The sequence below is a fragment of the Hippocampus zosterae genome, chromosome 9, assembly GCF_025434085.1.
Source record: "Hippocampus zosterae strain Florida chromosome 9, ASM2543408v3, whole genome shotgun sequence".
Lineage (NCBI taxonomy): Eukaryota > Metazoa > Chordata > Actinopteri > Syngnathiformes > Syngnathidae > Hippocampus > Hippocampus zosterae.
Genome location: NC_067459.1, coordinates 2,775,174 through 2,801,536, shown reverse-complemented (window position 1 = coordinate 2,801,536; position 26,363 = coordinate 2,775,174). Strand labels below are relative to the sequence as shown.

Sequence of the window (26,363 nt, the reverse complement as noted above, 5' to 3'; positions counted from 1 at the left end):
CAATTTAGGACATGGAATGTGGGTGTCATTTTGTTATGCAACTCCATGGCCTTTACATAGAACTGACTTAACAGTAAATAACCTTGCCGTTTCTCTCTGGGTTTTCCATTGGAGAATATCTTCAAAAGAAGAAAATATGCACTTAAGTGTTCAGTTACAAACTCAACAATTTTTATTCATTGAATAATGTAGTACACATTATTCACATTAGGAATAAATGACATTGGAAATGGTACTTGAAAATAGATATTCCAGAAACTACTTAATACAGTTTAAAAAAAAAAAAGAAAAAAAAACAATAGAAGAATTTGGAAATTCTTGGGATCCCTTGGAATGTCCACATTACTCACACCAAACCTGACATGGAAAGGACTAGAAACCCCTGTAACTTAAATGGACTGAGTGAAATCCCATCCTATTTATTTTTTAACTATACTTAAAAGGTGCAGAGCAATGTGTGAATTTTGTGGAGTTACTGCGGGGAAAAATATGGACACATCTACATGTGGCATAAGTCATTAGCCATTGATAACTTACTCTGATCCAGCAGCCATTTCTGTGTAAGACGTTTCAGGTGTGGTGACTCCTAGAGCGATTACTATGCTCATGACGTCCAGCACAGCGACGCTTGGGAGGGAGGGGAAGAGGGGGGAAGGGGGGAGGGGAGGGGTAGGGGAGGGACAGGATGGAATTGTGGGGAGAGGGTGCAGTAGCTGGGGAGAGAATTCACAGGGCTCCAACAACAGTGACAAACCACTCCAATGGTGGGGAGCCGCTGAGCCGTAGCCCTCGGCTTACGGTCATGTGGGACCTGGGGACAGAGAAGACAGTAATGGAGGTAGTTGTTATAGAAAGACATGTGAATCGCATTTTTGAGAGACATAACATGCACAAAAATCTCACCAAACTTTACATACACATCAGGGCTGACGAAAACTTTTATATTTTAATGTTGTCAGAAACAGTTACAAATTATGGCTCTGTAGCGCCCTCCTACATCGGCTTTTTCCTCAGTTCTGAGGAAAAAAAAATTATGGAATCCTCGTGTAAATTTCCATTCCCAAAACTAACACGTGCACGTGATAAATCTGGACCAAATACAAACAGAAAAGACCTGTTAAAGCAAAGGCAAGCACACTGGTAGACCAAGGAAGACATTCAGAGAGTCATCAGATTAGATTAGTTTCATCTGTATTCCCCGGCTGGCCATGATGTAAAAAAAAGCATTCAAGTACAATTGAGATAAGAAAACATTTATTAGTCTTGCAATTGAGAAATTCCCAATTCACAGAAGCAAAGTTATGAATGGAAGAAGTAGAACAACAAAATATAGGAGCTGCTGAAAAGGCAGCCACTCTCGCGGCGCCATTTTGAAGTCAAAATAACAAAAATAACACAACACATAGGACACAGATAGTCGTGCAATCTTCACCACTTTTCTGCAAACACTTTGTTGTCTGAAGCAGTTATAGATGAAAGAGGAGAGGATCAAAGTGTCCTTTCACCAATGGATCAGAGATGTCATGCTGAAAATGTGCACACGTCTGCTACAAGCTAAGTTTTGAGAGCAGACACGAAGCTGTAGTGTCCATTGACGAAAAGAGATTAGTTCACTTCTCCTGTCCTACGTAATCCACTTCAAACTCCAAGCCGCAACTCCCAGTACCAAATCTGCATCGGCGCTCCGCGCTAACGCTCCTTTCTTCTCATCGTCGGCTCCTCAAGACTTACATCCATCCAGTCGCAGACCGTTCAACAGCACCAATCTCTCCGCTGAACAAAGCGGGGCTGTGAAAAATGCTGCCCATTACAGGACCAAGATACAAGCGCCCCGGGACTGTCCAGCAACGACAGTCAAATGGCGCCGACATTCCTCTCAGTCAAAAACAGTGCTGGTATACCCATGCTGCCGAGAAGGTGCAACCACCAAGCACAGAGTCTCCTCCTTGATGAATGTCGTGGCCCCAAAATGCTGAAAAAAGTCCACATCAGGTTCACACGACGTAACAACAAACACAAAGTGACAAAACAAAAAAAGCAAGGCTCATGAGAGCACTTCGTGATGGCTGCCTACTCGGGCGACATCTTGACTTGAATTACAAAGAATACATATAATTAGCAAGACACTAAGTCCTTCATACATCTTACAATATAGATTATAACGAGTAATTAACGGATTATGTCAAGCAAGATGACTTGAAAACAGAAAGTGGACAAAACAAATGAGGAACAAATTGGATGAAACGGGAGTCAATGTCTCTGACGGAACAGTACGAAAGCGCCTCAGGAAAATGGAATTCACATACAGAAAAGCGAAACGAAAGCCACAAATAGACTAAGGAGAAACAATCGTGGACTTTCAATGACTGGAGTAAAGTCATATTCAGTGATGAATCGCAATTCTGCATAGGACTGGGTGATGACACAAAAACTCTTACTTGGTGCTGTTTTAAGAGATTTACAAAGACAACTGCTTTAACAACATGATCGGTTATCCCTAGAAGTACCGCCATGGGGCCAACAGTATAATAAGTGGTTTAAAAATGATGCAGAGGTTTTATTCCTAAAATATACTTTATTATTATATTCAGTATTTACTGTAAATATAATCCACTGCAACATTAAGCACAGTTCAACCACTGTGCATAAATGTAAGAAAATAAAAATATACTAAGAAAATGCATGAATAAAGTAATGATTACATTTAAGCCTACTGAAAATGTTCAATAAAAATCATCTCCCAGAACAGTGAATTGTAGCATTTCTTTAATTAAGGAACAAATGGTTAATGCCAGTCAGGGCCAGAGTGGTTCTCAATTTCTGCCCTGGAGTTTCATGAAAAATAAAATAAAATAACTGAATGACTGTGTGTGCTTGGTTACAATATCACAAAGTTTGAACTGGATCAAAATAGGACCTATAGCCAAGTGTAGATAACATGGGATGAGAGAGTTAAATCTATCAATCGCTGTGAAGTCATCAACATTTAGGAAGAAAGCACTTCCTGTGGGCGCTCTTATTTGAAACCAATTCACAACGATAAAAATTCTGACCCTACTGAAGCAGGAAATTCACATACCAAAAAACATGGACTTTGAGCCCTTTGATGACCCTACCAACTCTTTGATGATTTCCAACCCTACTGACGACAAGACATTTGACCCTGAGAACAACTTGGACCCGGACAATAAGTTTTTCAAGACCGACCGACTGCGAGGGAGCCAGCGACGACCGACCTTATTTGAAATCAACGGTCTCAAAATTGGGCCTTAAACTTGACAGTGATTTCAAACTCGATCGGCAAATTGGTGCCGTTGTTAAATCCAGCTTCTTTCACCTTAGACAGCTGGCCAAAATAAAACATCTCCTCTCACATGAGCACTTTGAGACAGTAATTCATGCCTTTGTCACATCCCGGCTTGATTACTGCAATGCCCTTTACTTTGGAGTCAGCCAGTCCTCCATTAAGCGCCTTCAGCTGGTCCAGAATGCCGCTGCTCGCCTCTTGACTGGTACTCGTAAGAGGGAGCATATAACTCCTACTCTGGCATCCCTTCACTGGCTCCCCATTCATTTTAGAGTTATTTTCAAGATCCTCCTCTTTGTTTTCAAATCTCTGAATAATCTCGCGCCACCTACCTCTCTGAGCTCATCCTTCCCTACACACCTGCCCCGGCGCCTCAGGTCTGTGGACCAGTCTTTGTTAGAAGTACCAAGAACTAAACTGAGGCTCAGAGGGGATCGAGCCTTTTCTGTTGCTGGTCCCTCTCTCTGAAATTACCTCCCACTGAACATTCGGCAAGCCTCCTCGCTGCCCATCTTCAAAGCCCTCCTCAAAACTCACCTATATTCTTTGGCGTTTGACTCAGTTCTTAATTTTTCTTAAATTTTTTTAAAATTAAATTTCTTAATTTTACTGTCTAGTGCTTTCTACCGCCTTTATTACCGATTTGTCTTACTGCTTATTGTGCATGTTAAATCGCTCCATGTACAGCACTTTGTATGCAGCGATGGCTGTTTGAAAGTGGTCTATAAACACTGTTGATTTGACTTGACTTGACCGTGAGGGAGCCAGTGATGACCGCGAGGAAGCCAGCGACGACTGCAGGGAAGCCAGCGACCGCGAGGAAGCCGGGAGACAACCAGCCTGCGACCACCGCGAGGGAGCCAGCAACGACCGCAAGGGAGCCAGAGACGACAGAGGAAACCAGCGACAACTGCAGGGGAGCCAGTGACCGCGAGCCTGAGGCAGCCGGTAGACAACCAGCCAGCGCGCGTGAGAGAGCCGGGAGGCAGCCAGCCGGCGAGCGTGAGGGAGTCGGTGACGACCGCAAAGGAGCCAGCAACCACGAGGGACCAAGTGATGACGGTGAGAGAGCGAGCGACGACAGCGAGGGAACCAACGACGACCGCGTGGGAGCGGGAAATTCACATCCCAAAAACATGGACTTCCAACCCTTTGAAGATATTGACTATAAGCCATTCGATCCCGAGAACAATTTGGAACCAGACAATAACTTCTTCAAGAACAAAGGGTAACAAACTCTGACTATTACCTGGATGAACAATTCAACACTAATATAAAATTGGAAAATGCACTTTCAGTAATACACTTAAACAGTAGAAGTCTCTATAAAAACTTCACAAAAATCAAAGAATAGCTGACTAAATTCAATAAATTTAAAATAATTGCCAGAAACTTGGCTTGATGAAGATAAAACAACTGAAATGGAAATAGAAGGTTAGGAAATGTTTGCAAATAGTAGAGAAAACAAAAAAGGAGGGGGTAGATGAAGCACTTAAACGCAGTAAAATCGAGAGATTGACAAACACAATAGAAAACCTAATGGAATGTCTAACCATTGAAATACATAATAAAAAGGCATCAAATATCATCATAAGTTGCATCTATAGGACACCAGGATCATGTATTGACACATTCAATAAAAAACTAAAGAGATATGCTCAGTTACTATAACGATATGAAAACACGAATATGTGGTGACTTTAACATTGACTTATTAAACCCAAATGGACACAAAAAACAACTGACTTCATCAATACTATGTACAGCAACAGCTTTTTCCCAGTAATCCTGAAACCTAGCAGAATAATAGTTGACACGGCCACATTAATAGATAACATATTTATAAATAAGATTGATCATAAAATGGAAAGTGGACTTCTCATTAATGACATAAGTGACCACCTACTTGTTTTTGCAGTTTTTCATTATTATTTTGATAGAAAAGCTAAATCAACAACTCATATAACTATATATAAAGAAATAAGACTAAGAACCCAACGCTCCATCGATGCCTTTAAGTAAGACCAAGAAAAACAAAACTGGACCGAGGTCTACTCAAACGAAGACCCAAATACAGCGTTTGAAGTATTTCAGTCTACCATAATCTCCTTATATGATAAACATTTTCCATTAACTAAAGTCTCCAAAATTATAAAGACCCAAGTAAGCCATGGATAACGAAAGGCATAGAAAACGCATTAAATAGTTTTTAAAATTGAGAACTGAAGAAGCAGAAAAAAATATAAGACCTATAAAAATAAACTAGTAAATATTATAAGAACCAGTAAAAGAGATCATTATCATGCATTAGAGCAGAATAAAAGTAAAACACAAGAAATATGGAAAATACTTAACCAAGTAATCAGAAATAGTCCTAAAAAAATGGATTATCCAGAGTATTTTATCAAAGGCAAAAATACTATTTTGGAAAAAACTGTAGAAATAGCAACTGAATTTAATGAGTATTTTGTCAACATCGGCAGTAACCTAGCAAAACAAATTCCTGATCCAACAAACTTGTTTGAAATAGATAGATACGTAGAAAAAAACTCCTCCACGATGTTCCTTGCTGCTGTAAAACAAGAAGTATCAAATATTATAAAAACTTTTAAAAATAAAAAGTCAACTGATCGCTTTAATATTGATACGACAATAATAAAGCAGATTATAGAATATGTAGTGCGACCTGTCATTCAAAGCTGGTATCTTTCCATCAAAAATGCAAATTTCTAAAGTTATTCCAATCTATAAAAGTGGAGAAAGACATCTGTTTACAAACTATAGACCAATATCACTACTACCACAATTTTCAAAAATATTAGAAAAACTATTTTCTCGCAGACTTGATAGCTTTATACAAAAGCATGCGCTGTTAAGTAAGAATCAATATGGCTTCAGGGAAAACGGACCACCTCAATGGCAGTTATGGAGTTTGTGGAAGCAATAGCCACTAATATAGACAAGAATTTACAGTTGGGGTTTTCCTGGATCTAAAAAAAGCTTTTGACGCAATAGATCACAGTATATTATTGAAAAAACTAGACATGACATTAGAGGTGTAGCTTATAAATGGATAAAAAGTTATTTAGAAAACAGATATCAGTACGTGCAACTCAACAATAAAAAAACAAATCAACTGAAAATCACTCACAGAGTTTCTCAGGGGTCAGTGCTTGGTCCACTACTATTCATCTCATATTAAATGATATCTGCAAGGTCTCAAAACAATTTAAATGTGTCCTATTTGCTGATGATACAAGTTTCTACTGTTCTGGAATAAATCTGAAACAGCTGCCGACAACCGTAGAAAACAAATTAAACAAATTAAAAAACCGGTTCGACGGAAATAAATTGTCACTTAACCTGAAAAAAATCGAAGTTAATTGTTTTTGGCACAAGACCAATCAAACACCAAGGTAAAATTATGGTAAACTCATTTGAAATAGAAAGAGCGTATGAAACCAAGTTTCTCGGATTAGTAATAGACTCAAAACTATGTTGGAAACCACATATCAATAACGTAAAAAGAAAAATAGCCAAAACCGTAGGGATCCTCTACTCTTTGTACACATGATACACTTCATTATTATTACCATATATGACCTATTGTGTGGAAATGCCTACAAAACAAACACACTCCCTATTCTCAAACTACAAAAAAAGCAATTCGAATTATTAATAGATCATATTTGTGGGATCACATATACGGATCCCACTAATCCACTATTTATCAAATTAAATACGATGAAATTTTATGACCTGGTTGACTTTAAAATCACCAAATTAATGTACAAAGCACACAATAACCTGCTCTGCCAAAACATTCAGAAGTTTTTCGAAATTCGAGAAAGCAGCTATGATTTAAGAGGTACCAACTTATTCAAAAAACTCAAAACAAGAACAAACATCAAGCAAAGAAGTGTATCTAGCAAAGGTGTTAATCTGTGGAATAATCTCGAAACGGACCTGAAAATTAGTAAATCGCTTGCTGAGTTCAAAAACAAATTCAAAAAAATTGTCCAAACAACCTACATCAATCAGAGTTAAAATGATAAATTCTAATCATTAAATATAATGATAAATCAGAACTAAGTTGATAAATAGAGAAAGGTATTGAAATAACCATTATGAATACAAGAGAAAATTGACACAAGAGTGCCAGGGTGTGGATGATGTATATAATCCCGATACAAACTAAAAGTTGTAAAAATATCACGGTTAAGGGTAAAGTATGAGCCTTAATGGAGACTTCTTTCTTCTTACTTTTTTCTTTTCTGATTGATATAAAAATGATTTAGTAGATATAAACACATAATGGGGTAGGACTAGATAAGTTTTTTACTTCTTCCTACTCCCTTGAACATAATAACTGTGTTGAATGAAGACTGATTTCTTTCTTTTTACTTTTTTATCTACCTTATTTTCTGTCAAATTATTACTGTTTATGTTTTATGTTCAATAAACAAACAAACTCAAACTCAAACGTGCCCCCCTTGACGGAGCCTCGGGCCCCTCCTAATGGGGCGCGCAGCACTGTTTGAGAAACACTGCTATAAATACTTGTAACAAAATATTGTGGTAAAAACAAACAATGGCTAATCCTAGACAGGTGTTTGTTGACATGCATGTGAATTAAATTGACAGAATTTACTGGCCAAAGACATACCAGTGAAGATTTCACAATAACGTGTACAATGCAACATTCAGACCTCTGACTGTGTAAAACCAAACTTGCACAAGAGCATTAAGGTAAAGCATGCAAATTAATCAATTGATAAGAATATTTGTCTTCAAGAATAAATGGGTTGGTGGCCTTTTTGACAGGAATACTGTATTTTCACGACCATAAGGTGAACATAAAATGCTTGGGGCGGCTAATAATGCGGGTCGCCTTGTGTATGCACCGAGTTCCAAAATCTGTGAATGCTAGTGTGACTAAAATAACAGGCCCGCTTGACAGATAGATGTTGTGCCGACACGTTCCTTCTATAGAGGAAAGGCAGACTGAGGAAATCATGCGGACATTAAAGTGGGAAGGGTGGGCGTGAAAGAGGACGCTAAAGGCACCACCCCCCCACCCCCAGAAGGTGCGTGCATTTTGCAAAACAACATCCAGAAAATGGCACCTATGAAGAGACAAGCTTACGGAAACACAGTTTTAACTGCAAGTTATCAGTTATGTGGAGGAACATGGGACTCGAGCAGCTGCGAGAGAATTCAAGATCAACATCTTTCGTGCTTGCTGCTTTTGTTTTATGAAATGGCGCCATCTATCCATCTGGGCAAGGCCATGGCGCCGCAAGATCCGTCAGATTACAAGGAAAAACAGGCCTTCTTCCGCTTCTACTGAATAAATACGCTTTCTTGGACATTTTAATTTTTTATTCTGCCGCTCTGCCGGCCTCACTCGGCTTTTATAACCTATTGTTCTCTCATACTCACATTTCTACATACTAGCTTCGGCTATAAGTGATGAGGGAAAAGGCATTTTGAATTACAGTGATCTCTCACTTATCGCAGTTAATGGGGACCGGGACCGTGATATGTGAAAAACCGCTAAGGAATGTTTGGGAGGAAGCGAAGAGAGAAGCGCTGCTGCTTTCGGTCAAGCCTAATCACCCCCTCTCTCGCTCTTTCTCGCATGCGTTTTCATACACTCCCTCTCACACTCGCGCTCCTGCTCTTCCCCGCCCCGCCCCCGCGCACATAGCAAACACAACAGAAGAGACAGTACAGTGCACTCCGCTTAATAGAACACCGGTTAATAGAGTAATCCGCTTAATAGAGCAAAAGGCTCTGGAACAGATTTGCCTAATGCAATTTCCTATAAAGATACTCCGCTTAGTAGAACAGATCTCCGCTTAATAGAACAGGCCGTAAGCAATGAACATTGTAAACTAGTGGTTTTCGAAGTGTAGCTATCGCGATACTGTACCACTATCGCGAGAAAACGCGGTTGTTCTAGCCGTATACAGTAACAGGTAGCACGCGTCACTCCACACATAGACACACGCACGTCACAATGGCTTCAACTTCATTCAAGAGACGAGAGAGAGACGAAGTGTAGCTATCGCGATACTGTACCACTATCGCGAGAAAACGCGATAGTTCTAGCCGTATACAGTAACAGGTAGCACGCGTCACTCCACACACAGACACACGCACGTCACAATGGCTTCAACTTCATTCAAGAGACGAGGGCTATCACCTGCGGATAAGAAGGACATACTCAGACGATACGATGCATTGCCGGATTCTCAGAAGGTACGCCCGCGGTTTCCAGGACTTCCCTCTTATCCAGCGCATTGAGAGGGAAGTCAACCGCAAAATTACGGACTCCTGTTTCCAGACAAAAGTAACGAAATTTTTCTCGTGATTTGAGATGTTTGACTGAAGTTGATTAAAGTTGTTGTTTGATTAAAGATATGGACGTCCACAGTCGAAATATCTCTTCTAACTCGTCAGCAGGGGGTTTTCTGCGTGCATAACTTGGTCGTCGACGTGTCTGAAGGTGTACCTAATAAAGTGTCTCCGGTTAATAGAAACCCCGCTTAGTAGAACAGAAGCGCTTCGGCCCAATGGTGTTCTATTAAGCGGAGTGCACTGTATACCAGAGAGAGGCAGTCGAATGATCAGGGAAGAGTCAACAGCGTGACGAGACACAAGGGAGGGTACTGGGCGGGGCAGCGAAGATGCACAGCCAATCCGCTCACAGGATAATTCCACTTGTGCTCTCATTGGTCAACGTCGCATTGGGAACCAATTAACCGCACAGGCATGTACACAACTCCGTTATTCTGTATATTTTTTTCTGAATACAGTACTTTGAAAAAAAAAACCTTGATGTACTAAGGCTGGGATAAAAGAAGCATGATACAGCAAGGGATCACGACAACAAAAACATTGCCAACAAACACACCCAGCCCAACCACATCATCAACATGGAGGAATTGCCACTAACTTTCAACATCATGATGACCCACACCATTGAGAAGAAGGGGACGGTAGCGATATGCACAGCGAGGTGTGTAAAGTTGGCTTTTACTGTTGTGCTTGGTTGGCATGTCATGGACAGAAACGGACAAAGTGACTTGCGAGCAGCGTGGGAGTGATGGCGAACATCTTTATTAAGACTGGGAGCGAACGTTGGGCAAGTTACGTCACACTTCGTGAATGGATTGTGGATGCTTGGGTTTACATGTCTGCTTGCACTGTTGTTCGAGCATTTGCAAAAGTCGTCATCATTTTGGAGGGGCCGCACGGCAACGAGAGTGACTTTAACAATGACGCAAGGGATTCTGGCGTACTGTATTTGATTGTGAACTTTCCCAGCTGTTCATTGTCGATACAGAAGATTTGGACTTTAATGGACGTGAAAATGAGGACAGATGTAAATAAATAAATAAATAGAAATGTAAAAGCGTGAGTACATTGTTAAATACTTCAGTAAAGTAGAACTGAATTCAGTTTTGCTCACGTTGCCTTTTTAAAAACACACGCCAGTGTGCATGCATGTTCCCGTATTGTTTAAGCGAGTGTACATTTTACCGTGCCTGCTTCCAATAATACAATGCGTCTTTGTCTGTGTTAAAAAAATAGCACCTTTAAGATGCCTTTTAATCCGGTGCACCCTATGGTCGTGAAAATTAGTTTTTTGTGTCATCATTAGAAAAACTGCATACCCAGGACCCTTTGTTACAGTTACAATTAACACTTGTCTTTTTTTTTGTTTGGGTGTGCCACACCCTGATTGACCCCATTCCACGTCGCATTGCTGCAGTAATTCAGATAAAAGGAGCCCCAACTAAGTACCGAATACTGTATATGCTTTTCATGTTTATACGTGTCATTTGCCCAACATTTCTAAAACTCCTTGGCGCAAATTAAAATCCCGAGATCCCAAATTAGCCCAGTAAATCCCAAGATTTGTGAAAATAACCAAAGATAAAATAAATATGACAAAGAAAACTGTAATCCTCATTTAAGGCATCAATGTATGCACAGATGTAAGGCACCAAATGTGTGGGTGTAGCAGAATGAAAACACAAGAGTCTTGGATTTCACAGGATATTTACATGGTCCTTCTTCTGGAATTGACAAAAAGAATAGTGTTGAATTAAATGTTCAACGTGCAGGGATGAATGGACATGAGGCTATGAAGATTGCTTTGTCAGTAAACTCAGGTTTATTAACAACCAACACAGCTTTTGTATGACATCGAAGCATGAAGCGCACAGTCGCTCGTGTAGCTTTCACAAGATGGGAAATTGGAGCGCTCAGAACATGGCTACAGATAACAATAAAACACATAACATAGTTTGCTACAACATACTAATTCATATGGAAAATGAATCACATAATGTTGTTTGTTACAAGATACTAATTTATAGTGTGAAAAAACTCGGTTCCTCCTAATGCACCACATTTTGATTATTTTTATTGACCAGCTTGTTTTGCGTTGACCTCTTATTGAAAGTTAAATATTATATGTTGAAATGATATTTCCTAAATGCAGCCTTTTTATCACCGGGTCCTTATATTGGGAAAATAAAATTGGAGTGTAGCATTAAATACATTTAATTCGTACAATACAAAAATTTGTCATATTCTTTTAATGTCGACCAGTGCATCAACGGTATTGTACCTTGGCACAAAATCAACAATAGTTCGTGCTATGCATCACGCCGTCAATGCTGGAATAAGGCCAACTTCAATATAAACCTTATCCAACCAAATAATATATGGAGATCATTGCCTAAGTACGCTTTTATTTTGAAGCTATCTGGAGCGTTGAAGCATAACTGCTGACTTGACTCATTTTCTCGACCCTGAGGTATTGCGGTCACAAACTGTTGCTACATGCTATTGACTTCAAACAGCACGATGACGTCCTGAAATAACATTCAGTCGCTAGATTAGGGAGCTAAAAACGAAACCAGCGCCGAGACTGCATTATACAGCGCCTATTTCCGAGGTATAGCGGGGTCCGCGCTAGTGGAGAGCAGAGCTGGCAAGAGCTGCCGGATTACGCATTAAAGGCAGTTTATTAGACGTGCGTCTATAAACCGACACGCTGTTTATATAGAGAAAAGGCGGAGTGAGTGACGACAGGCATGCAGAAGTCCGCCAATGAGCAAAGGGTGGGCGTGTCAGTTTATTATACAGTGCGTTTTGTCTATGTGTAAAATACAGAAATAGCTCCCATTAATGAGACTGCGCCCAACCATACGGTGCGGCGAATGGTCGTGAAAATACGGTACTTGGTTTAAACCACTGCTCCACTCCCCATTTACAAGGCCTCATGTGGTGATAGTTTTTAAAAGTAAAAGTAAGTAAGTAAGATTCTTTGGATGTGTTCATTTTTCTCCTTAATACATTGCTGGGTTATCATATAGGGCCCTCTTCCTCAACTGGCGGACCGCGATCCACGACCGGACCGCCGAGCTCCTCTGTCCGGACCTCCTCTGTCCGGACCCTCGGCAAATTGTATAAAATAATTTATAAATTGATTTTTACGTTATACATTTTATATTTGTGGACTATAATCTGCACATTACCGCGATCGCTTGTTAAAATTATCCGTTGTATTCTTTGCGTGCACTAACAGATGTAATGCAGAGGACCGCGGCAGCGCGATTTTGTGTGTATAATGTTTGACTCACTCGAGACCCTGCCTGAGCAGGGCATGTCGGTGATAACGATGTGCTGATTGGCTCCTCTGAACTTAAGGTGTGTCCATACATAAGCGTAAGCATATATGATGCGCTGATTGGCTCCTCTGAACTTAAGGTGTGTCCATACATAAGCGTCAGCACGCATTCAAAATGGATGATTGTGTCAGGAAACAGATGCATGCGCGACGCCACAGTGTGCTCACAGCTTCAGCCCAGGAGAGCGGCACACAGACAATTAGACAAAACGAATCGCGGGAGGTTTCGATTGTGTGCAGTTCTGCTGCCGTCTACTTTGCAGCTGTTTAATAGCAGAACACCGGGAAAAAAAAATGTTACCATAGCAACATGGTAAATTAACATCCCAATGGCGTCCTCAAATAATATTTGCACGCCTCAGACATTGCATTCACCTATAGTGGAAGAAAAGCACTGCACATTCCTGTGCTCCCTTGTGTCAGTATTTAAAATGGTTCTTAACTCCTCTTCTGATATATTTTTCAGTGATTTCAGAGGGGATCGGAAAAGGGAAAGTGTACAAAAGAAAAGGATATTTTTGTTTTTATGTTTAGCATTTATTTCGGTAAAATTAGTATTTTGTTTTGTTTTTCTTAAATTAATGGGAAAATTACAACTACTGTTTAACAAAGTTAAAATAAAAATGTCTTATTTCCATAAAAGGGCTATTTCTATTATTAAGCAGGCACAACTTAACAAAATAAAAGAGTTTGTGTGCCTCAACACAATACCCCTCATTATTTGCTGTGTACTGGCAAAGTGAATAATTGTTATTTTCATGCACCCCATTATTGGTTGGTTGTGAGGAGTGTTGATTTGTATAAGCTTAGCTTGACCATACTAAATGGGCATATTGCCCTGCTCCCCATGACCGCTGTGCATGGGACCGGGACCTTGGTCTTATTAAAAAAAAAAAAGTGGACCGACAGCATTTCTAGTTGAGGACCACTGATATAGGGACTCGCTATCAGGAGATCAACAAAATCAGGTGACTTGGACTCTGGTGCAAAAAAAAATGTCATTGGGACATCCCTAGTCAATAACCCTTTCAAAATATGAACATTAGCGAAATTCGAGTTGCGTAAGGCCATGTAAACACCCACGAAAACCTGAATATGTTCATATTCTGATTTTTAACAACGCAAATGAGACCCATGGGCTCCTTTTACAACCTGAATATTTGGTCACATAAACAAGACACTGAGGTCACCGTAACCTTTTCAAAGTTGAGAGCTACCGTATTTTCACGACTATAAGGCGCCATTAAAAGTCTTTCCAAAATGGACAGGAGGCCTTATAATGCGGAGGAGCGTCCAGTGTATGAGCTGAGTTCCAAAGCATGACTGACAGCGCTTCTGGCCGACACGCTGTTTATATAGAGAAAAGGCGGAGTGAGTGACGACAGGCATGCAGAAGTCCGCCAATGAGTGAAGGGTGGGCGTGTCAGAGGACGCTAAAGGCACGTCCCTAGCAGGTACCAGTCGCCAATGAGAAGGGTGGGCGTGTAAGAAGACGCTAAAGGCACGCCCCAAGCAGGTACCAGCCGCCAATGAGTGAAGGGTGGGCGTGTCAGAGGACGCTAAAGGCACGTCCCTAGCAGGTACCAGTCGCCAATGAGAAGGGTGGGCGTGTAAGAAGACGCTAAAGGCACGCCCTAAGCAGGTACCAGCCGCCAATGAGTGAAGGGTGGGCGTGTAAGAGGACGCTAAAGGCACGCCCCAAGCAGGTACCAGTCGCCAATGAGTGAAGGGTGGGCGTGTAAGAGGACGCTAAAGGCACGCCCCTAGCAGGTACCAGTCGCCAATGAGTGAAGGGTAAGCGTGTAGGAGGTGAAGCGAAAAACGTGAGTACATTGTAAAACGGCTAAATAAAGTACAACGAACTCAGTTTTGCTTCCGTTGCCTTTTTAAAAATTTGTTTTTAGCGTGCGTGCATGCATGCCGTATGTTTAAGCTGGCGTATGTTTTACCATGCCTGACTGTGCCCAAAAATACAGTGCATTTTGTGTATGTGTCAAACACAGAAATAGCACCCGTTACTGAGACTGCGCCCAACAATACGGTGCGCCGAATGGTCGTGAAAATACGGTACTAAGGGCTACCAGTTTTAAGCACAAGCATCAAATAACAAATTTGCTCAAATTAACTTTGCGTGTGATTATTAATAATTAATGATATTCATTTGCGAGAAGACATTGATCAAGTGAGCAATTTTGGTGACCCCTGAAGTCAAGCATGACACAGGAGTAGTTTTTCACTCCTGTCGCATCCCACACACAAAAAAAGTACCAAAGCATAGTTAAAAAAAGTCAAATCGTGTGGCAGCACTGTGACAACTAGTTTGCACGTTTGCCTCACTGTGCAGAGGTGCAGGGTTTGATTCCGGCCTTCCCTTGTGGAGTTTGCATGTTCTCCCTGTGCTTGCATGGGTTTTCTTCGGGTACTCCGGTACCCAGCCACATTCCAAATACATACATGGCAGGTTAATTGAACACTCTAAATTTTCTCTCGGTCTGATTGTGAGTGTGAATGATAGTTCAAAGACAGGTTGGATAGGCTCCAGCACGCCTGTGACCCTCTTGAGGATAAACCCGATTAGAAAATTGATGGATGGATAAAATAAATCATGTCCCATACCATTCCCGGTGAAAACAACTCACACCTTGCTCCCGTTCAGAATGAATTCCACTCCCATGCCGCTTTTTTCATTAGAAATGGATGTGCATCTGTCGAAGGTTTTATTTTTTTCCTCAACGATAGTACCGATCCCATCTTCTCACGTGAACTTTTTATATCTTGTACCATCCCAATCACGTGATTGGGATGGTACAGGATAAAGTTGAGTCCCATTCCATGGGAATGCCACGGTATTTCCAAAAATAAAATGTCAACCTCTGTCATAAACACGCATGGGAATAGCCCCATTTTAAAGAACATTCATTGTGTTCTGCACTTGTTCCATTTGCAAATCTTGTTCTTTTGAGGAGGTACCTACTTGTATATCGGTGTGTAACCCACCAGAAATAAACAAGCGGAGGTCAACAAACGCACATCACGACACTTTTGGAGCAGGAAGGAAACCAACTACAGTCAAACCTCGGTTTACGAACGTCTTGGTTCTTGACCAATTCAGTTTTCGACCAAAAAGTTCGAGTTTTTTATGCCTCGGATGAAAAACAAATTTCGGTTCCCGAACAAACTGAGCGGACTTGAATGCACCACTTGACTCCTCTCGCCTTCCTCGGGTAGACGAGGAAGTGACGCTTCCTCATGTCTTCCTCAGACATGGTCAATAAACTTTTTTTTTTGAAGAGCGTGGTTTCAGTTTTCGAACAATTTCGGTTTTCGAACAGCCTTCTGGAACGGATTATGGACGAAAACCGAGGTTTGACTGTACTGTAAATATTCCCACCTGCGGACCTCTGTCAAATGGAAAAAAAACCTATGCATTGAATTTTCTACATTACATTAATGATCGATTCTTGACAACGGAAATTCCTGTACCCGGAACCCGGAAGCCATACGGAAGCAAACTCAAGCTCTTCCCGCTCGATACCACGGAATAACTGTGCCCACTCTTTTGTTTTGTTTATTGAGCATATACAGTATACACAATAACAGGTTGACAAAAGTCAAACAAAAATTTTGTAAAGAAAATTAGAAAGTAGATAAAAGAAGAAAACACACAACATCGCAGTTGTATGCTCAAAGGAGTAGGAAGAAGTACGTAACTTATCTAGTCCTACCCCTTATTTTGTAGCAATTTGATTTGATCATTTTTCAAAACAAAGAAGAAAAGAAAAATGTACATATCATCAAATGCTTTTACCCTTATGTATACTATACTATTCTATTTATACACCTTTTGGTTTGTATATATATAGTTATTCTTTCTCCTTTTGTATTTCAATTTTCTGATATTCATTATAATTATCATTTCTTGAATGCAATTGATAAGTTGATCAAATCCAAAACAAGAACAAACCGTTGTCTTACGATATTTTATAAGTATATCAAATTTCTCTTCTTAATTCTGATTCATGTATTTTTTTGGTACTAATCTTTTGAATTTGTTTTTGAACTCCACCAACGATTTGCTCATTTTCATGTCCATTAGAAGCTTATTCCACAGGTTGACACCTATTACTGATACACACCTTTGCTTGATGTTTGTTCTTGTTCTGGATTTTTTTGTATCGATTAGTACCCCTTAGATGTTAACACCTCTCTCTAATTTCAAAAAGCTGCTGGATATTTTGGCAGAGGAGATTGTTATGTGCTTTATACATTAATTGGGTAATCTTGAAGTCAACTAGGTCGTGGAATTTCATTGTGTTTAATTTGATGAATATTGGATTTGTGGGTTCTATATATTTAGACCTATTGATTATTCTGATTGCTTTTTTTGTAGTTTTAAAACAGAGAGTGTGTTTGGTTTACAAGCTTTTCCCCATATTTCTACACAGTAGGTCATATATGGGAGTAATAATGAGTAATATAATGTATACAAGGAACTCTTACTCAACACATCTTTCGTTTTGTGGAGTATCCCGATAGTTTTGGATATTTTTTTATAAGGTTATCTATGTGTGGCTTCCAGGATAGTTTTGTATCTATTACTAATCCAAGAAACTTATTTTCATAGACTCGTTCTATTTCATTTGAATTTATCTTTATTTTAACTCGGTCTTTGTTTGGTCTCATGCCAAAAACAACTAACTTAGTTTTTGTTAAATTTAAAGATAGTTTATATCTGTCGAACCAGTTTTTTAATTTTATCAATTCATTTTCCACAGTTTTCAGGAGTTGTTTCATATTTTTTCCAGAGCAGTAAAAGGTTGTGTCATCGGCAAATAGGATGGATTTGAGTTGATTTGACACACTGCAGATATCATTTATATATAAAATTAATACATCCAGGGTATGGACATAGAGAGGGTGACCTCCTACAAGTACCTTGGTGTTCTTCTCAACGACAAACTGGACTGGTCTACAAACACGGACACCCTGATTAGGAAAGGACACAGAGCTCTTCCTACTCAGGAAACTGAGGTCTTTTGGGGTTCAGGGGTCACTCCTTAAGACGTTCTATAACTCGGTGGTGGCCTCGGCCATCCATTATGGCATTGTCTGCTGGTCAGGCAGCATCTCAGCCCGGGACAGAAAGAGACTGGAGCGACTGGTCAGGAAGGCCAGTTCTGTCCTGGGTTGCTCCCTTGACACTCTGGAGGAGGTGGGCAACAGAAGGATGCTAACTAAGCTAAAAGCTATGATGGCCAGTCCCTCCCACCCACTCCAGCCCGCCCTGACAGCACTTGGTAGCTCCTTCAGCCAGAGACTGTTACACCCGCGCTGCAAGAAGGAGAGATACCGACGCTCGTTCCTACCAACTGCTGTCGGGCTGCTGAATAAAAATAACAACAATAATAATAATAATTGAATGATGTGAAAAACAATTGTAAATAGCACTGCGCTTTATCCATTTTGTATTTATATTGCACTTAATTGAATGGTGTTTGTTTGTTCTTTCTTATTTTTACCCACATTCTTGCTGCTGGAGGCTGTAAATTTCACCAGTGTGGGACGAATAAAGGATATCTTATCTTATCTTATCTTAATAGTCTTGGTCCAATCACTGACCCCTGAGGCACTCCATGGATAATCTTTAGTAAGTTGGATTATTTGTTTTTGAACTGCACATACTGATATCTATTTTCTAAATCACTTTCAATCCATTTATATGCTGTGCCTCTGATACCATATCCCTCTAGTTTATTCAATAATATAGTATGGTCTATAGTATCAAAAGCTTTTTTTAGATATAGAAAAATCCCGACCGTGAATTCTTTATTATCTATATTAGTGGCTATTGCTTCCACAAACTCAATTGCTGCCATTAAGGTGGTCCGTTTTTCTCTGAAGCCATATTGATTTTCACTTAATAGCTTGTGTTTACATATGAAGTAGTCTAGTCTGCAAGAAAATAATTTTTCTAATATTTTTGAAAATTGTGATAACAGTGATATTGGTCTATAATTTGTAAAAAATTGTCTTTCTCCACTTTTAAAAATTGGAATGACTAGCTGTTTTAATTTTTGATGGAAAAATACCGTCTTTAAATGACAGGTTGCCTATATATGTAAAGGGTCGCACTACAAATTCTATAATCGGTTCTAATATTGACATATCAATATTAAACTTTGCAATTTTACTATCATCGAATTCAAAACGGTGACATGTAAGTGACTCTTTATTGGCTTGAGTTTTACTACAGTTGCGAAATATTTTAATTTTTTTTCATTTATATCCTGTGGATTGTGGCATCCAAACAAAGAACGGTAATGATCGTGGAAGAGAAAGTGAAATGCATCCAATGCAGCGAGGTGGGATACACAGTAAAAAACATTCAGATACACTTTGTGTCGGAAAGGCTTCAATGTACAAGACTTTCAAAAATAAGGAATCGATTCTTACTTAGTACGATTCTGCTCAGAGGAAATTGCTTGTGGCTCGACGGTGTGAAGTAGTATGAAGTGGAGTAAATGAACACGTCCTGCAATGGTTTAACTGCTGTCGTGCTAAAAACCTCCCGCTAACAGAACCGCTAATTAGACAGAAAGCTAGCACCACAGCACTATCTATGGGCATAGAGCAGGGATGTCAAACTCTTTTGTCGCGTGCCACATTATAATGGAGGGTCATAATGACTGACACTGTGTAAAAAAAAGTCAAGAATAACGTTTTATTCAATTATTTTAAATTAGGGGTTTGGAACAAGAAAGTGATTACACTATGTCACTGATTTATTACGTATGAAAATGTGAAATTTTGGTACAGATTTTAGCAATCATCGGAAAAGTTGACATGTTTGATATACTTTCGCAGGCCACATAAAGTGATGTGGCTGGCCAGATTTGGCCCCCGGGCCTTGGGTTTGACACCATGGCATAGAAGACTTTGAAACTTCCCATGCCTGGATTCAAGTTTGTTGCACGACATCGGCTGAGCAATGCTGTCTTGTGTTGTGAGGGAGGGGATGTAAAGTTAAGAGACAGTAAGTGAGTGGAAAGAACAGCGACCAGGTCTCATTGAAGGATATTCAGCAAAGAATGAAGCCAACACAACTCAAAGTAGACAATTTTTTTCTGAGGACGGAGATAAATTAACATTAAAATACAGTACAATATACTATAGTTAAATACAGTTCTGTACTGGTGTTATTTTATAAAAAGTATTTGGAACATCCATCCATTTGCCGAACCGCATTGATCCTCACTAGAGTCACGGATGGTGCTGGAGCCTATCCCAGCCGTCTTCGGGCAGTAGGCGGGGGACACCCTGAATCAGTTATTTGGAACATGTTTTTGCATTTTGTTACTTGTCTTGTTATACTGTATTTTGTTCATAATACAGCGTATTGCAGTTTTTGTTTTATAAACAGACTAGCTGGTTCGCCGCCCTCCGGGCGGCTCATCAGCTAGTTCCTGCGGAAGGCTGGTGAGGTGGGCCTTCGGCCCACAAAAGTGTTGTTGCTTGATTCAACTTTTTGTTCATCTTCATTGCTTATCGCGAAAATAAAGAGATGTTTAGCTCTACTAAATAACTAACAATTTTATTGCAATGCTTGTGGGTAGACAACATTTTTTCGCTAAGATGCCCGCGCGATGGTAGTGAGCCACTGCCTGAGCGGCGCAGTGGCGGCGCGCAGCGGCGGCGCGCAGCGGCGGCGCGCAGCGGCGGCGCGCAGCGGCGCGGTGAAGTAGGTACGTTTTGAAAAGGGACAGACGGAAGGACAGACCGCGTGCGGGACGATGTGCAATATATATAATAGAAGATTATATTTTAGCATTTTATTGCTTGTTTTGTTACACGTTTTTGTTAACATACTTGCACGTTCATACAGGATGTATGCATGTACCGTAGTCGTTTCCCACATCAGGAAATTCTGTTACAAGGAAAGCTAGGACAACGCAAATATAATTCTTACAAGAGAATACAGTGAAACTCCTCTACAACGAAATCAAGAACATTTTCACAACAGGGGGCTTTTCACCGAAGCACATTTTATCTCAGATGTTTTAAACACACACACACAAAACGTATGTGTGTAGTCTTTATTTTTATTCCAATACATAGTGCAGGCATGTCCAGCTCCGGGCCTGGAGGGCCACTGTCCTGCCCGTTTTCCAGCTCTCCCGGCTGCAACACACCTGATTCAAATGATCAGGTCATCAGCCTGCTCTGAAGCAGCATTAGAACGTTCCTGATTATTTTAAACAGGTGTGTTGCTCTTGGGAGAGCAGGAAAAAGGGCAGGACAGCGGCCCTTGAGGACCGATTTTGGACACCCCTGACGTAGTGCATAAACATGAGACTACACTTATTTGACACTTCATATAGCCAGTGTGGAAAGAAATAAACGGGAAAGAAATTTACGATAAGCATTAGCTTTCACTTAACATCAATTTTTTGCATAATGTCTTTTACTTTGCTTCCTCCATCTTTCATTTGTATTACTTTTATCCTGTCTTCAAGCATGAATGATTTTCTTTTCTTAACTCCTTGGTCTGCAAAGGTCCGTTTCGTAGCCATTTTAGCAGTGCAACGTTCGTGCTGCGCCTGAAACTAACAATAATAAATACTTCCTGGACTACTGCGCATGTGTAAGCAAGCCAATGAGGTGGTTGCTGTTGCCGTTTCCGAACGAAGCAGTGGAGGTCACTGTTGGATTAGACTTTTGCGGAAGGCTTGTTTTCCTTGTAGAGAATGTCTCAGAAAAGTGGGAATGGCTTTCATACATGTATTATACATACATATATTTTGTTGTCCTATATCTATGTCATATATTTTCGCCCATGTAGGTTTCATTGTAGAGGGGTTTCACTGTAGGTACTGTATTAGTGGAGTGAAAGACATGGCTAAGGCCAAACAAAAACGATAGTGTGTTTCCGGTAACATGAAATTTCAGCATATCGGTAGGTCGGACAAAGTTTTTTTTAAATCTTTTTTTTCCATCAAAAATTTAAACAAAATAACCATAAAACATAAAACAAGAAGACATTGAACCCGCCGCTCCGCGGCCGGGGCCGCCGCCCCCTATTTAGTTTTCTCCCCGCTCCGGACCCGAGGGGCCGGGGCGCGCCGCCGCCTCCGCCGACGTCCTCCTCCGCCCTCGGTGTTTACTCGGGCCGTGGTGTTCATCAAATAGTTCGCAGATTTTTTTCGATACATCAATGGACGCTATTTTCTTAACATTACGGTGCGAGCATGCAGCTCTAACACAGAAAACGCGGTTTAAACTGTCGTTGCAGATCGCGGCCGCCGCCATGTTTCACTGTTGTTGACAGACGACAGGGCAAACGATGCACATGCTCAACTTGAATATTGCGAGAGTTTGCACCGATGTAAATCCTCTACACAAAAATGTAGAGGGTTGTTTGAAAAAAATTCCCACCACAAAGTTTTTTTTCGACGTAGAAATTCTCGGTCGGTCGGGTTACCGGAAACACACTACTTTTTTTCTACGCCTAATGTCTTTGACTGACAGTAAAAAGTAAAAAACGCAAATTAAATCTATTTGCATCACGACAATGTCCATGCATCTTGGTTTAATTGGGGATACCCAATCGATCACAGTTACCATCTGTACCGGAGTAACTGTTCTGCCCGCCCATGTAAATGGATTATTGCTAATATTTTAAAAACGCAATTTTTACCCGAATTTTGATGCCATAGGAACATAATAACTGACTGCTTATTTGTAACTGATGTTACATACGACAGAATATTAAATGCTTGGAATGTCTCATATCACAGAGTACCTGAATTGAACAGAAATAGGAAATCTTTCTTTGCTGCTACCAGGAGTCACTAGTGCACACACAGGGAGCCATTTAGCAGAGAAATTATGCTTCAATGTTAAACCGCTGACAGTTAAGTTGCATTTTCTTTCTTGTACTGATTGATGCAGATTAGGACACACTGACTACTGTAAATAGTGTCCAGAACGTTCCGATTCTATCCCAGGAAATCATCTGAACTCTACTTTTATTTTATTTTTAAACATGTTGATGGCAAGACAAATATCCATCTGTTTTCACTTTGTCGAAGCTTGATTGAAACCTTTAATTTCCACATCGATACTGACACGTTATGATACTGGTATGAAAACAAAACGGAGTCTAAAACAGGAAACAAGAGCCCCCCTCGACAATACCACCCATTTCTCTTCACCCCCACCGAGACTGGGGGTTGGTAGATGGGGGAGGAGAACAGCAAGTCACCAACCAAGCGGATCTGTTCAGTTGACTGCACACACGCGGGGGTACGGGGGTGAATGTACAAATAGAGGGAAAATAACAACAACCGAGCTTTGAGTCGGATTCACACGCCCGAACTAAGTTACGACTACAGCCGAAGATACACGTTATCAAAACACCGAAAAAACACATAAATATGTATCGTAAAATCACAACAATAACGGCTTTAAATCACCTTACCGGTTTGCAGGAATGACGATGTCAGTGTAAGACTATTTTGTAAACTAACGTCAACTACACGGTAGCTCAACGCTTTAGCTAACACGATACACGTACATGCTAAGTGCATCGTGGATGTAAGAGGAAAACTCGGAGTGGGCCCTTCTCGCTTTGCTGCCGTAACGCTTAAACTAATGTCTGGGATCTAACAAATTTGTACGATACTTGAACCAGAGATCTATGTACAAATGAACGCGTCTTGACTCTCAGAATTTGATTGCAAGGCTTAATATTTAACACAGTGAATGACTCAAGTTTAGTTTGGGATAAATTAGCCGGGGTTTTGTATTTGTTGGCCATTACAGTCACTGAAAGTAATTAAGTGTTGCGGGGTGGGCGCTCATGCTTGCTTGACAAACGTGTGTATGTGTACGTATGTGCATGTATATGTATGTAATATAATGTGTGTGTATGTATATGTGTATATACACACACATACACACGATGGAGATCATGATATGAAATCATACAGTGGGTCTGTTGAAAAGATCGGTATTTAAAAAAACAACAACACGAGGAGCTCATAACGAAGCCGTGAAGTCCAGTCATAAACCATGACCCTAACGGATCTACTAATGCTTGAGGGACATCCAGGTCACCTGCACAACCATGAAATAGTAAAGACAGCGCACGATATCTAAGTACTTTTGATAAACTTAAGTAGATGCTAAATTATAAGCTAGCTAAGTTAGTTAGCTTCTTAGCTGTGCCAAGAATATCTTGATAATGTGTCTGCTACATTGTCACTGTCTCACCCAACTAATTATAATGTTACTAACTAGCATAAGAATCAGTCACTCACCTAAAGATGCATAATAAGCTTGCACAAACGAGGCGAATTCATGGAATTTCTTTGAGTAGCCCAACATCAACTCCAATCAAACCAGAAGGCCCGTCCGTCGGCCGCGGTGTCTCCTGTATCCTTTGCCTTTAAAAGTAGCTCGCTCTCCAGCGGTAGGATACAAACTTCTCCGCGTCTCCCATAAATAGAGGGAAAGTTAAATCCCCTGTTATTTCCAAGTGCACTGCATCCATTGGGTGTCTCCAATATATTCCAGGCAAATGTATCTATTTATTTAAAAGTATCGTGTATTTGTAATTGCTATTTTTATTGGGGTACTGCTGTATATGTCACTAGGCTCTGATTCTCCCCCGGATCTTTGCATTCGAGAGGCGCCCATCCCCCCCCTCGCCGGCATCGACCGCGGGTCCCAGCGAAACTGACACACAGCCACGCCATGGGGTTTCCCTGGCGACCGTGCAGGGGCTCTCCATTGGGTGGTGCTAATGACGATTTCCGACTCCGTCCCGTGATTGGGTGCTCGTGTGTCAGTCGCTGGAAGTGCTGCCTAACGTTTCATTAATTGGCTGGCAGAATCAAGCGTCGACGGTTTTTTCATCGAATAGAGCCACAAGGGGCGTTATTTGCTAGAAGTGCAAGGCGAAAAAATCAGATAGCGAATGGGAAGAAGTCGCAGGACAAAGAAGGTCGTGTCGGGATACAGAAGGCAATTCGATAACAAACTGAGGATCTGCCCCTTGAAAGTCTTGGAAAACCTATTATGACATCTGTATTTAAATGGATTTGGATTCCTGACATGGATTTTTTTCCATTTTGGGGTTATAGGCTTTTTGTCTGATTTGAAGGGCAGCGATTGTCACATTGAAGTTTTACGTGTCGTTCGCGAGCGATTCGATCAAAGGGATGGATCTTTTCAATGAACGCGATGAATAGGATCACGTTATGCGGTGATTTGGCCATTTCTCATTTCAGCAAAGCTCACTCCGGCCTTTGAGTGCCGGCCAAGGCTGAAACTGGCCTTTTCTGTCACTCACTCGTGAATCCTCAGAGAATAACCAATGACGCAGCTTGCGTGCGGGCGGGGGAAGGATTTGACCAAGCGTGATTCGTTCATTGCAAACTGACGCCACGTATCATTCGCTAACGTCCACACCCACTGAATGAATCGTCTGCTGTGAAAGAATGACGTGTCATTCACCAAGTGTTTCTCACTGTTTCCCCCTTGTGAGCATGGATATTGCTCGGCTAAACTACTACTGGGGCACAGACCCCATACTACAATGGTCTGCAAACACCAGTCCATGGTCCAGTATCAGTGTACGGACCACTCGATACCTAGCCGCAGAGATCTATTAAAAAAACACACTGTAACAAAGCATATCTGCCTCAAACGCTATTATCACGACATGAATGTAATGGAGGTTTACCGGAGAACGAAATCTCCATTGAACCATGAACCGGTCCAAGACAGAATAAAAAGTGGTAACCACAGCCCGACGAAATCCCCTCCCTCCGTCTCTCTCTCTCTCTCTCTCTCTCTCTCTCTCTCACACAAGCGCGCGCACACACACTAAGGGTGTGGAAAATAATCGATATAAATCGATACATCGACGCGCACGTGCGCGATGCGAGTGCATCGGCTCATTCACTGGGTACGACGCGATTGACGGGTGAAATCGAGGTTCATCGCGATGCATTGGTAGGTATCGGTAAAATCCGATCCAAGCGCCGTTTTATTCATGTTAGACTTCACTTATCTGCCCTTTCCTAGGGGCAGTGAATGCACCATCATTGTTTTGCGTTGTGTGTTGAATACGGACAGTAGCCGTGCGTCACATACAGTCCAGTACACAACTAGCCAAACACTATGGAAGTTCGCGCAAGCAACAGCGAGGGAACTACTGTATTTAATGCTTTCGCAACATTCAGATCTTATGTTTGGAAATACTACGGCTTCGAAAAGAAAGACGGAAAGATTGATAAAAGCTCCGTAATTTGCAAAGAATGTCGGACTACGGAGCCATACAAC

At 40.9% G+C, this 26,363-nt stretch overlaps 1 protein-coding gene across 3 annotated transcripts in view; it reads right to left on the bottom strand.

Moving 5' to 3' along the window:
- setd5 (SET domain containing 5) overlaps window positions 1-24,768 on the bottom strand; it is a 77,271-nt gene extending 52,503 nt beyond the window's left edge. For all 3 annotated transcript variants that reach the window (XM_052075009.1, XM_052075010.1, XM_052075011.1), the window contains exons 1-2: window positions 24,335-24,768; window positions 538-811 (exon numbers count right to left, since the gene is read on the bottom strand). In XM_052075009.1, coding sequence (XP_051930969.1) covers window positions 538-608 — 71 coding nt within the window. In that variant the 5' untranslated portion in view covers window positions 609-811; window positions 24,335-24,768. The remainder of the gene's footprint in view (window positions 1-537; window positions 812-24,334) is intronic.
- Window positions 24,769-26,363: the final 1,595 nt, after the last annotated feature.